Source organism: Erythrolamprus reginae, chromosome 4, assembly GCF_031021105.1.
Source record: "Erythrolamprus reginae isolate rEryReg1 chromosome 4, rEryReg1.hap1, whole genome shotgun sequence".
In the NCBI taxonomy this organism is placed as follows: Eukaryota; Metazoa; Chordata; class Lepidosauria; order Squamata; family Dipsadidae; genus Erythrolamprus; species Erythrolamprus reginae.
Window position 1 is genome coordinate 58,930,304 of NC_091953.1, and position 13,946 is coordinate 58,944,249.

At 37.8% G+C, this 13,946-nt stretch overlaps 1 protein-coding gene and 1 long non-coding RNA gene across 4 annotated transcripts in view; one reads left to right on the forward strand and one right to left on the reverse strand.

The window, feature by feature from the left end:
• Nucleotides 1-1,787: 1,787 nt before the first annotated feature.
• Nucleotides 1,788-9,770, reverse strand: EPCIP (exosomal polycystin 1 interacting protein). Of its 3 annotated transcripts, XR_011558985.1 has the most exons (3): nucleotides 9,633-9,770; nucleotides 7,824-7,900; nucleotides 6,456-7,155 (listed from the first exon to the last, which is right to left on the reverse strand). XR_011558985.1 is itself a non-coding variant. In XM_070750344.1 (2 exons), the coding sequence occupies exon 2, from the start codon at nucleotides 2,601-2,603 to the stop codon at nucleotides 1,908-1,910; it is 696 nt and encodes a 231-aa protein (XP_070606445.1). In that variant the 5' UTR covers nucleotides 2,604-3,132; nucleotides 9,633-9,770; the 3' UTR covers nucleotides 1,788-1,907. The 3 variants fall into 3 exon arrangements, 2 of the variants coding, with proteins under 2 accessions (XP_070606445.1, XP_070606446.1); XM_070750344.1 differs by lacking the exons at nucleotides 6,456-7,155; nucleotides 7,824-7,900 and adding an exon at nucleotides 1,788-3,132; XM_070750345.1 differs by lacking the exons at nucleotides 6,456-7,155; nucleotides 7,824-7,900; nucleotides 9,633-9,770 and adding exons at nucleotides 1,788-3,132; nucleotides 4,307-4,457.
• The window catches only part of LOC139166593 (uncharacterized), a 72,960-nt gene continuing 65,235 nt past the window's right edge, over nucleotides 6,222-13,946 (forward strand). The window contains exon 1 of the long non-coding RNA XR_011558986.1: nucleotides 6,222-6,373. This is a non-coding gene — a long non-coding RNA (uncharacterized lncRNA). The remainder of the gene's footprint in view (nucleotides 6,374-13,946) is intronic.

Sequence of the window (13,946 nt, forward strand, 5' to 3'; positions counted from 1 at the left end):
TAAGAATTACTATCACACATATTGATTTTGAAAATATATAGTAAATCAAATTAGAGTAAATATAACAATGGGAAAATAGGTTCACATAAAGAAGCTTTTGTTTACACATACCAATCTTACCTTTATGAGCTGGCAAATAAAATATCTTTCACTAACTATTGTCTCTTATTTTGCTCAGATTTACAAATATTAATAGTTTTGGAACAAGTACAATATAAAGTCAGTTTCAAATCATGGAATAATGTGGCCTGGCTTACTCTGTAATTGTACTGTATAACAATTCAGACTCAATGAGGAAACTACTTAAGGGAAGAATATATTTTCTGGTTGGTATCAAAATAGAGTGTCAATTTCGTGATTAAAGGCACCGGGCTAGAAACTGGAACACTATTAGTTCTAATCTGACCTTAGACACAAAGGATCACAAAAGGCACTACAGCTGGGTGACTTTGGGTCAATCACTCTCTTTCAGTCCTAGGAAGAAGGCAATGGAAAACCACCAATTTTACCTAGAAAACTACAGGCATTTGTCCAGAGAAATTGCCAGAAGTCAACATCAACTCAAAGGTACACATGCAAAGTATGAGAAAGACTACAGTGATACCTTGTCTTACAAACTTAATTGGTTCCGGGACGAGGTTCTTAAGGTGAAAAGTTTGTAAGACGAAACAAAGTTTCCCATAGGAATCAATGGGAAAGTGTTTAATGCGTGCAAGCCCAAAATTCACCCCTTTTGCCACCCGAAGCGTCCGTTTTTGAGCTGGAGACTCCCCTCCATGGGAAACCCCACCTCCGGACTTCCGTTGCCAGCGCTCGTTTTTGCGATGTTGGGATTCCCCTGCTGGGATTCCCCTGCAGCATCACAAAAACATGGAAGTCCGGAGGTGGGGTTTCCCATGGAGGGGAGCCTCAGGGGAATCCCAGCAGCGCAAAAACGGGTGCTTTGCTGGCAACGGAAGTCCAGAGCCGGGGCATCCCAGCGGTGGCAGTGGGTTTGTAAGGTGAAAATAGTTTGTAAGAAGAGGCAAAAAAATCTTAAACCCCTGGTTTGTATCTCGAAAAGTTTGTATGACGAGGCGTTTGTAAGACGAGGTATCACTGTATATGCAACTAAAAAGGTACATTTCTCAGAAGAATTTAAATATTACACCATATGCCTTTATCAAATAAATTAGCCTACATTATTAATATAACATGACTTGAACAATTATTATTTATCAGAGTTAAACATTGATAAAAACCTTGGTGGCGCAGTGGTCAGAATGTGGTACTGCAAGCTACTTCTGCTGACTGCCAGCTACCAGCAGTTGGGCAGTTCAAGTTTCACTGGCTCAAGGTTAACTCAGCCTTTCTCTCAGTAAAATGAGGACCCAGATTGTTGGAGGCAATATGCTGACACTGTAAACCGCTTAGAGAGGGCTGTAAAGCACTTTGAAGCAGTATGTCTTAGTACTGTTGCTATTGCTATTCTGGGGTTGAATTAAGCTAAAATATTCTATAGCATTCTGTAGACTATACTGAAATAGGAGCTATTAGGACTAAAGTTTATTCATCTCCCTGTTATTATATTTTTTGTAATATACTGCTCAAAAAATAAAGGGAACACTCAAAGAACACATCCTACATCTGAATTAATGAAATACAGTATTCTCATTGAATACTTTGTTCTGTACAAAGTTGAATGTGCACAACAGCATGTGAAATTGATTGTCAATCATTGTTGCTTCCTAAGTGGACAGTTTGATTTCAGAGAAATTTGATTTACTTGGAGTTATATTGTGTTGTTTAAGTGTTCCCTTTATTTTTTTGAGCAGTGTATAAAGAGCAACAGAAGTTTAGCTTCTACAATATCTCAGGATGACCCAATTTATAATGCTTATATTAGAGAAATGGCCAAGATCTGTGTGCTAATAAATGAATGTTATGATACAACTTTTGTTACTTGGAGTAAAAAAATTGTCCAAATGTGGAAACTGGACTGAAATGTTAGAAATTTTTTCTACACTGTATGCTTTCAATGGGCCACTGCCATTGAAAAGAGATGTGTCTAAAACAGCAACATGAGTAATCTTGTCTTTGTATGACATCAACTTGCCTTGGGCTCCATTGTCCATAGTAGAGATTGTTAAACCATGCTGTTTTAATTGGCCGTTATTCTCACTTCTTATTTGTAATTTTTGTAATCCCCAAATAGTCAAATATTTTGTTGTCAAAGGAATAGTGCCACAGAGCGAGAGTTTTAGATTGTGCACAGATGTAACATTTAACAGGAGTCTCAACATATCAGCTTCAGTGAACCAAATTACCAAATTATTATAGTAGGTTTTGTCTACTGTATAGGGCAAAACAGTCCTACAGTTACAAATTAGATTTGCCAAGCTATAATCACAGTCATTAATACTATCAGGACACATGCACTTACGAATTGTATTTTCTTTGGTAAAAATAAGGGTGTTATTTTTTTCACTGCACACAGAACTATCTGCACAGAAACTTAACAGACCAATCAAAAAAAGATTAATCCTGTGGGCTGAAAAAGCCATAATTCTTGTGGAGATAATAGCTCTAGGAGGACCCTTACTTAAATCACTGGAGGGGGACATTTCATTCAGAAAACAAGTTTCGCCCCCAAAATTTCTACACCATCCATTTATATGTGGGGGCACAATAAAATGGTTGAAGTTGGTATCAATAGTTCTTGGAAAATATTCTGTCCTCTTTACAGCACAGAAATGGATTAAACTCAGGCTGAAATTATTATGTCTTTATTGGAATTTTCCCATTTTTCTGTTTTTTGCTTCCATTAGGACTGTTTTCCAGTTTTGTTTCTTCTTTTGAAAAATTGAGGGAAAGGATGATCTAATTCATAAGATAATTGGAAGGATAAAAAAGGCTGGCTACGTCCAAGTATTGATGCAAAAATGTATTCCTTCCTCGTAGGTTTCAGTATAACTCTCCTTCAGGCGTCAATATAATAATAGGATGAACCAATTTTTCCAGAACTTTCCTTGAGGTTCAGCTTGATTGCATATCTGTTTACCTGGTAATGCTTAGAGATGTTCAGAGATGTTTGTTTATAGTGAAACGTATCTTAAATAAGCATCAGGGCCATATGCGGCCATTTCAGCAGATCTGAAAAACAAATAAGCTTTATTTATTAATTATTACTAACATTTCCGGGCTACTCCATTCCAGACTGGCAGGATGTAAGAAAAGGTAATGCATGAAAGAAAGCAGAAGAAAAAAAATACAGTAATGAAGATATAATCTATTAGGGGTCTAATATAATCAGACCCAGAGCAAAGGACAGTGAACACCACTGCAGGCATCGGTTTTGCATCAATAGTATGGTAGTTGCACTGATTTCCTCACAGGCTGCTGACTTGTAGAACTCTTCAGCCCATTTCAGTTGCATTAGAACAGTGTTTCCCAACCTTGGCAACTTGAAGATATTAGTAGTAGATCCTTGGAACAAACTTCCAGCAGACGTGGTTGGTAAATCCACAGTAACTGAATTTAAACATGCCTGGGATAAATATATCCATCCTAAGATAAAATACAGGAAATAGTATAAGGGCAGACTAGATGGACCATGAGGTCTTTTTCTGCCATCAGTCTTCTATGTTTCTATGTTTCTTTTTCTGGCTGGGGAATTCTGGGAGTTGAAGTCCAGATATCTTCAAGTTGCCAAGGTTGAGTCTCCCAGGAAAAAAATGACCAGTTATCTACACAGCGGTTTGTTTGTTTTTAATAAAGTAGTAACTCATCCAATCATTTTCTAAAGGAAAACAGTCACAACATTTTGTTACCTTATTTTTCTTAGAAAAGTTATGTGACTGAAAAATATGTGACTGAATTAAGGCAGCAGTGACATCCCTGATATGTAGTTTTTGATTGAACTATTTGGAATTGTGTTTTTCCTCTGCAGGCAAATTTCTAGTAATCGGAACTTATTCCCATTAGAATGATTTTTCCAAGAGGGTACATTGTTTCTGTAGACAGATTTTGTATACTTTGAACAGAGAATTTAAAAGGAAGTTGAGACTGAAAGTCACTGACTTCTGTCTCATTCCAAATAAGAAGCATCCCCTATATATCCGCCTTCTGCCGCACGAATCCCAGCGACCAGTTAGGTCCCACAGTGTCGGCCTTCTCCGGGTCTCGTTGACAAAACAATGTTGCCTGGCTGGCAGGACCCAGGGAAAGAGCCTTCTTTGTGGTGGCCCCGACCCTCTGGAATCAACTCTCCCCGGAGATTAGAATTGCCCCCACCCTCCTTGCCTTTCGCAAACTCCTTAAAACTCACCTTTATCATCAGGCATAGGGAAATTGATTCCCCTGGGTTTTGTTTTACGTATGGTTTGTATGAGATGTATGATTGCTTTTTATATTAAGGGTTTTAAACTGCTTTAACTATTGGATTTGTACTGTTTTGTTGTTGTGAGCCGCTCCGAGTCTCCGGAGAGGGGTGGCATACAAATCTAATAAATAATAATAATAACAACAACAACAATAACAATTTTATACTGAAGAAAGAATTTTGTGCTCTTCATGCTGATCAAAGTACCATACTTAGAAGAAACAATGCCCATTACAAGCCAGGTTCTGTGAAAGGGGACTTATATTCTAAATCTTCAAGTATTCACACTGTCTGTTTACATTTGTGTTGTAAAGTTTCTATAGTTTTTGATTGAACTATTTGATATTCTAAATTGAGGAAAACAACTTGGTGTCTCTATGTCCCAATGGGTCCTCAGGAATCTTTACTGATGTGCTGCATGCTCATATCCTCATCTGGCCTAAGTTACAGAATAATGGGACTCATTATATCTGAGAGAATGAAATTTGGGGAAGTTGTGACAATTTCACTACCGCATGGTTGATGCTGCTTCCATGCTGTCAGGCTGCTGTTGTAGCCACGTGGTTTTCAACATTCCATGACAATTTCCCAGCCACTCATGCAATCCTTCACTTTCTCCCCCAGCCAGCACCTATCTGCCTTCTGTCAATGGGAAGGAAAGGAAAGGAAAGAGCCGGGGTGTTAGAGTGCTGCATTGCAGGCCACTGAAGCTGACTATAGATCTGCAGGTCAGCTGTTCAAATCTCATCACCGGCTCAAGGTTGACTCAGCCTTCCATCCTTCCGAGGTGGGTAAAATGAGGACCCGGATTGTGGAGGAAATATGCTGGCTCTGTTGAAAAGTGCTATTGCTAACATGTTGTAAACCGCCCTGAGTCTAAGGAGAAGGGCGGCATAAAAATCGAATGAATGAATGAATGAATGAATGAATGAATGAATGGAATGGAATGGAATGGAAAGGAATGGAAAGGAAAGGAAAGGAAAGAAGGATGGTAACAGGAAGAAGGAAGGGAGGGAGGAAGGAATTCACATACACTCTTCCTGATCTATACCAGTGTTTCCCAACCTTGGCCACTTGAAGATATCTGGACTTCAACTCCCAGAATTCCCCAGCCAGCAAATGCTGGCTGGGGAATTCTGGGAGTTGAAGTCCAGATACCTTCAAGTGGCCAAGGTTGGGAAACACTGATCTATACTATCCCCCATGTGCCTTGTCCAATATGTACAGAACATCATGCACACCCCATTCAGCCTCTCCTCCTTGCACTGCCTCTTGTGCATTCCCCAGCCTAAGCAGCACCACTTGCGCACATCCTCAATCCACATCTTCCCTCCTGTGCACCTTTCATGATCAACACAGCACCTTTCCTAACTTGCATTCCATACATGCTATGCCCAAGCCAGTCAGTACCTCTCACACTCCTGCAACCCTCCCTATTCACCCTTCTTAACTACACTGACCTCTAGCACTCCTCCCAGACCCGTAGGGGAAGAGTAAAATGTTTTTGATTCATTTAAAGGTATACCCTTAATTTTCTGTACACTATTACCCACCTCTACATCATAGTGATGATGGTTTTTTAAACATTATGCAATCATAGCTATGCTTTTCAATATATATGATTAAGTCATAGTTTAATCACACAGTAGAGTTATTATGCTTACAACATTTTAAAATAACATTATTTTAAAAATTAGATAAGATATATAGAAAAAAAACCAGGCCTCATATTCGGTGCCTGGAACTAGTTTTCTTTTAAATAAACTTGCAAATGCCAATGGGTGGATCACATTGCCAATGTTTGTTTTACCCAAGCAGTTGGTATCATAGCAGCCTGTCACTCCCACGAAATATTTGTACTGATACTGGAAGACCTTTAAGATGAGATTGAGCAAGTTAAGTATTCAACATTAAAATATGTAATATAAAATGCCAGGAAACTATAATCTCTGAAAGGCATATTGCAAAAGTGGCAACTCAAGTATTTTATATTGACATGTAATATATAACAAGGTACTGTACTGTATCTTTCTTTCTTTTTTTAAAAAAAAATATACTTTATTAATTTATACAAAAAGGAATAAAACAGGGGGAAAGGGGGATGGGAGTAAAGAAAAGAAAAGTGGGAGGGGAGTGGGGTAAACAATATTGTTATATCACAGCTTATATATATTATTGTATATACATTTCAGGTATTTGTCCATATGTAAATATTTCGTATTCAGAGTTCTTATTTAAATATCTTACAGCTGTAATATTTGATAATCCAACAGTAATGTGGGAAAAGAAAGGGTAGAAAGGGAGAAAGAAGAGAGAGATAGCAAGATGAGAAATAGTACCTGCAAGCAAGCAGGGGTTTGGGTTGTGACAACTTAGATGGATTATATTTATTGTTTTTGTTAGTAAAATTTAATCATAGGTTGTAATATTAGTAGATTTCTAATAGTTATCAAATGGATTGAACTCAGACAGGGATTGGGTTATTTTTGATCCGATTTTTGGTTATACATATCTTTATTTTGGTACATATTAAGCAATTTTGGTTATTTTTCGCTTTGTCATCTTTGGAGTTGGATAGCCATCTGAACCATTTCTCCCAGGCCTTGTAGAACTCTGAATCATTTTTGTTCTGAATTTCCATTGTTAATTTTGTTAGTTCGGCACATTCCATAATTTTACTAATGATGGTTAGATTTGTTGGAATGTCTTCGTTTTTCCAATGTTGTGCATATGTTAGTCTGGCGGCCGTTAGTATTTGGATGGTGAGGTATCTGTCTTCTTTACTTAATTTCTGTCTAAAAATGCCCAAAAGAAATAGCTCTGGTTTAGTTATGATCTTTGTCAATATGACTTGGTCTGTATCTTTCAATAGACCTTAAAATGTATTTTTATAGCATAAGATTTTAAAACGTTTTGGTGTACGGTTGATTGATGATGCTAACAAATATAAATCTTAAATATTCATTTCAGAAGATTAGTGAAATAAAATTTTAAATTAGTAGATAACAGAGTTTCAGGGTGTTGAAAAAAACTGCAAGTGGACTGCCCCTTTCACAATTTAGTTATATTCAATACTATTTATCTAAATGCAACAGCATCTTTTATTTGCAATAGTTCAAACAGCAACTGTATTCAAGTTTAAGCCTAAATTTTGGCATAGTCCATTAATTGAATTCTGGCTAGCATAGCAGCTATTCTTATAGGAACTTCATCAAAGTTTGAAATCCTACATTTGTTTTTTGTTTTTGTATTTGTAGCGTAGGCCAACGTAATCTGGGCAAGAAACAGAGCCTCCTTAGTAATTTGTCAAGAAACTTATCTGCCGACAAAGAAAACCTCCCTCCCTGTTCCTTCACACACACACACACACACACACACACACACACACACACACACAAATTTGGCAGCTGTAAGTATTTGCAGTTGTGGCTTAAACGGGTATAACCAATTTTTATCAATATACCTTCACTACAGCATGTAGGAAAAAGTTTTGAAAGGTCAAAATCATCACTCCAAATCTTGCTGGAAATTTCTTCTGTTCTGCAAACAGTTGAAATATATTTCAGTTTTATTTTGCTTTTTCTTTCATGTTTGAAGGATTTGTTTATGCACTTTGCAAGTAATTCAAAAGAAGCAACATTGAAATGTTTTAAAACTGGAACATCAATAATTCTTACAGAATTTATTTTGTTTCATTGTGATACTTGTGTTGATTCAATCATACCATAGAAAACAATTTATGTATTGCATAATATATCTGCTTTTTATTGTGTACTCAGGGCACACTTAATAGGGTACCAACTTTATTTTGGTTATACTCTTATTATCTTAATCTATTAAATAGAAAAAATAATAGCACAACCCTACTTAAAGCTTATGTTGTTGAAATCAGTCTAAATTAGTTCAAAAGGACTTTCTACTGGATAAATACTTTTAAAACTTTAGCATTTACAATCAATTCAGTAATTTTTCAAAAATATATTTGTTTTAATTACAGTAATTTCAGAGCCAAATAATTGCATAGAATAGTATCTTTGACTAAATTACACAGAGCTGGAAGCTGTATAAGTAAAGCAAACCACAATCCTACTATTTTATTAGGGGATCCTCTTTTACATCTGTGCTTCTACAAACCGAGATGGGATTTTCTAAACAAGATGAGATAAGATATGGCAGATTCCTCAAGGATAAAACAAGACCATCAAATCAGGCTTTGATCCTTAGATAATTGTAGTTTGGTACCCACTACCCTGTGACTGATCTCAGTGGAATGGAGGAAAATTCTCTTTGGCTAAATCTGTAGAAGACTGCTAAGAAATTTAATGGAAAAATGTTTCCCGTTTACTCTTCTTCCAGCAGCCTTTCTCCATATCTCATAGCATTTCAAAAAGTTTTTTTAGAGTGGCAGTTGACTGTAAGAAAGAGGTGATGGGATATTGGTTTTTGTTCCTGTATATCAGTGTTTCCCAACCTTGGCAACTTGAAGATATTTGGACTTCAACTCCCAGAATTCCTCAGCCAGCATTTGCTGGCTGGGGAATGTTGGGAGTTGAAGTCCATATATTTTCAAGTTGCCAAGGTTGGGAAACACAGAAAAAGAAACATAGAAACATAGAAGACTGACGGCAGAAAAAGACTTCATGGTCCATCTAGTCTGCACTTATACTATTTCCTGTATTTTATCTTAGGATGGATATATGTTTATCCCAGGCATGTTTAAATTCAGTAACTGTGGATTTACCAACCACGTCTGCTGGAAGTTTGTTCCAAGGATCTACTACTCTTTCAGTAAAATAATATTTTCTCATGTTGCTTTTGATCTTTCCCCCAACTAACTTCAGATTGTGTCCCCTTGTTCTTATGTTCACTTTCCTATTAAAAACACTTCCCTCCTGTACCTTATTTAACCCTTTAACATATTTAAATGTTTCAATCATGTCCCCTCTTTTCCTTCTGTCCTCTGCTGTATATCATCTTAAGCAAAAATATGCACATCTTACAGCAATAATTCTGGATTGCCACTTATTTTACAAAGCTCTACATACAGATGTGAAAGAAGCCTCTTTTCGTTCAGAAGATCTTATAAATCTTTTGATAGTAAAACAGCACAAAACTCAAGATTCAGAATTACAATTCCCTGATGATATTTCTGGTTGACTGTGATGCAATGATGCTGAGGTCTAGCTGCTTATTTCTTAACACAAGACAGTTCTCTTCTCTCTTTCTGAAATAACCAATGTATAATTTTTGGGGGAATATAAAGAGTACTTACTTTTGCAGCTGGTGAGCAGTTTCTCTGTGTGTTTCCTCTCTTTGTAGATCTTGCCTTCTGACTGTCGATTTCCCTTGCTTTCTTATGACAGCCTGGTTAATCAGCAAGACTAAATGGAATGCGCAGCCTTGCACTTGCTGTTCCTTTATGTTTTCTGGAAGCTAGCAGCGGCCCTAGTTGCCATGACAACCAGGACCAATGCTGGAAGCCTTCACTAATAATTAAATAAATCAAATACCTGGTTTATTAATCCTTTTTTGCATTCCTGGTTGGGTGCTTCATGCCAATAGATTTCATCTTGGACATTGAGAGGACCCTTCTAAGAAAACAACCATGCAGTTTTGAAATGAAATCTTGGCATTTTCTTAGATGTCTGTGTGTGGTATGAGCAATTTTTTTTTCTTACTTGTTTTCTTTCAGACATATGCTAACAGTATGAAATATGCATAAAATTGTGGATAGTGTTAAATTGATTGATTCGATTACTATTTACCTGAAAAATATTCCTTTATGTCTGTGTTGTGTAAACTTTCATAAACCTGTATAGAGGATTTTTTTTTTACTAGTAAAACTATACAATCAGTTCATCACCTCGAGGTTCGACTACTGTAATGCTCTCTACATGGGGCTACCTTTGAAAAGTGTTCGGAAACTCCAGATTGTGCAGAATGCATCTGCGAGAGCAGTCATGGGCTTACCTTGGTATGCCCATGTTTCACCAACACTCCGCAGTCTGCGTTGATTGCCAATCAATTTTCGGTCACAATTCAAAGTGTTGGTTATGACCTTTAAAGCCCTTCATGGCACTGGACCAGAATATCTCCGAAACTGCCTGCTGCCGCACGAATCCCAGCAACTGATTAGGTCCCACAGAGTGGGCCTTCTCCGGGTCTCATCAATTAAACAATGTCGGTTGGCAGGCCCCAGGGGAAGAGCCTTCTCTGTGGCAGCCCCGACCCTCTGGAACCAACTCCCCCCAGAGATTAGAACTGCCCCTACTCTCCTTGCCTTTCGTAAGCTCCTTAAGACCCACCTTTATCGTCAGGCATGGGGGAACTGAGACATCTCCCCCGGGCATATACAATTTATGAATGGTATGTCTGTATGTATGTTTGTTTAGAAAATGGGGTTTTTAAAATATTTTAAAACTGTAATTTAGATTTGTTGTAAATTGTTTCACTTTGTTGTGAGCCGCCCCGAGTCTGCGGAGAGGGGCGGCATACAAATCTAAATAATAAATAAATAAATAAATAAATAAATAAATAAATAAAGTTCAGATTTGTAAATCACATACACTGCTCAAAAAAATAAAGGAAACACTTAAACAACACAATATAACTCCAAGTAAATCAAACTTCTGTGAAATCAAACGGTCCACTTAGGAAGCAACAGTGTTTGACAATCAATTTCACATGCTGTGCACATTCAACTTTGTACAGAATAAAGTATTCAATGAGAATATTTCATTAATTCAGATGTAGGATGTGTTCTTTGAGTGTTCCCTTTATTTTTTTTAGCAGTACATATATGTTTGTGTCAAAAATTAACTTTTAAAGGTGATCATTTGTGTGTTGGGCGTAAAGGAAGTTGTTACCGTATTTCTTCTTGTGTTACAGCCATGGCTATTCAATTCTCTGGCTCTTGTTCATGGTTCTTAAACTTAGTTGCTTTAAGCCTTACTTCCACTGGGAACTTGATGTCTTCAGATAGATTGGATTTTGCATCATTTAAAATGGCTGGAGATGTTTCTCAATACCAGAGCTCCCCCTACTGGTAAAAATGCTGACAATTTGAGTTGTTTTAGGAACAGATGGGATGGGAAGGGAAGTCACTTGCTACTATTAACTTATTCCACCTACTTTAAATATCCATGTTTCTTCTTGGAGAGAAGCATTGCTGTTTTCAGCAAAAAAAGTCCCAGTTCCTTGCACTAGTTTTTATGAGACTGGGTACAGATTAAGGGAGTGTACGTGCAAAAGGAAAAGACATTGCATTTTTCTTTACTTACCCTATTAAACAAAAGTAAATTATCTAGTGGGTGATGAAACAAATGGGGCTTAATCAATCAGGCATTTATGAAAAATAACAAAATACTATCTGAGTCTCAAATGAGTATTGTTTAATGGTTGTGTTTACAAACACTTAATCAAACCATGCAGACTGTGCAGTCATATGACATGTTAAACAGATTAATTATAAGATAGGCATGCATGTATATGTGGCTTATTATGTTGTTCAGATTCCAATTAATTAATCTAAAATGAAGCTAGACAGTGGGTTATTTCAGTAATGCCAAACCCATTGATCTCAATCACTCTGCACAGTGCAAACATACCACAATGGATTATTAAGAACATTAAAAATTAAAAACAAATTGGAATGACACCATTGAATATTAATAGCAATCTACTGTATATTATTTACACTTATACTGGAAATAGTCCACTAAAAAAAGGCTGTCCTTAAAAAAATCAATGGAATTTACACTTAATTGTGTTGGTTTATTTTTATCCCGTTTAATCTCTAGACTGGCAATAATTCTTTCAAAATCTCTGATTTTCATTTTGAAGGACGTTATAGTCCTTCTCATATAACTTGTACACATAAAATCTATCACTCAATGTAATATTAATTGTACTCATCAATGCATATGTTTTGCACAGAAAAATAGAGAAGCTTACAGTAACAAAGATTAATGCTAACTTTAATGAAAAAAAAGGATGAGGGGTGACATGATAGCAGAGTTCCAATATCTCAGGGGTTGCCACAAAGAAGAGGAAGTCAAGCTAGTCTCTAAAGCACTTGCGAGCAGGACAAGAAGCAATGGATGGAAACTAATCAAGGAGAGAAGCAACCTAAAACTTAAGAGAAATTTCCTGACAGAACAATTAATAAGTGGAACGACTTGTCTCCTGAAGTTGCGAACGCTCAAATACTGGAAGTTTTAAAGAAGATATTGGACCACCATTTGTGTGAAATTGTATAGGGTTTCCTGTCTGAGCAGGGGGTTGAACTAGAGGACCTCGAAGGTCCCTCCCTGCTTTTCTATTCTATTCTGTTCTATTCTATTCTATTCTGTCTCAAAAAATGTTATTGCCTATTTTTTCTCCTATTTTGTAATAGAAACATTTTATATTATACAGTAATGCCTCGACTTACAAACGCCTCATCATACAAACTTTTCAAGATACAAACCCGGGATTTAAGATTTTTTTGCCTCTTCTTACAAACTATTTTCACCTTACAAACTCACCGCCGCTGCTGGGATGCCCTGCTTCCGGATTTCCGTTGCCAGTGAAGAACCCGTTTTTGTGCTGCTGGGATTCCCCTGAGGCTCCCCTCCATGGGAAACCCCACCTCCGGACTTCCGTGTTTTTGTGATGCTGCAGGGGAATCCCAGCAGCGCAAAAATGGGCGCTTCGCTGGCAATGGAAGTACGGAGGTGGGGTTTCCCAGTGAGGGGAGCCTCAGTGAAATTGCAGCATCGCAAAAACATGGAAGTCCGGAGGTGGGGTTTCCCATGGAGGGGAGCCTCAGGGGAATCCCAGCAGCACAAAAATGGGCGCTTCGGCTGGCAAAAGGGTGAATTTTGGACTTGCACGCATTAATCGCTTTTCCATTGATTCCTATGGGAAACATTGTTTCGTCTTACATACTTTTCACCTTGTCTAAAACTAAAACCCCATAAAAAGTTATTAAAAGGCAGTCATTTACATTTGAATATTTATTCAAATCAATATTATATGGATCTTTTTGTTAAATTTGTTTTTCCTCCCTTCTTCTAGTTTGCTTATTTAATTACTATTTTGCCATGATAGCAAACTTATGGCACGCGTGCCACCAGTGGCACATGGAGCAATATCGGTGGGCATGCGAGCTGAGATCCGGTATGCATGCATATGCCAGCAGCCACTAATTTTTCAGCCTTATGTGCCCACTGGGACTTGGGAAACAGGCTGTTTCCAGCATCCGGATGGGGTGGGGAAGGCCTGCTTTTTGCTCTCCCCAGAGCTTTTCTAGGAGCCTGGAGAGGGCGAAAATGGCCTCCCTCCAGAGGCCCTTCGAAAATTGCCTGTTCCCCAACTTGAAATGGACAATTTCTGGCCCCCAGAAGGCCTCTGGGGAGGCCGTTTTCGCCCTCCCCAGGCTCCTAGAAAGACTTTGAAGCTTGGGGGGAGGAAAAAATAGGCATGCCAGGAGTATGTACGAAGGGTGGGGGACCACTGCATGGAATTATAGGGGTGGGGAGGCAGACCAAAAAAGTTTCACCATCAGTGCCCTACAGTATTTCTATTTTATTGATGTTGAAGTTGT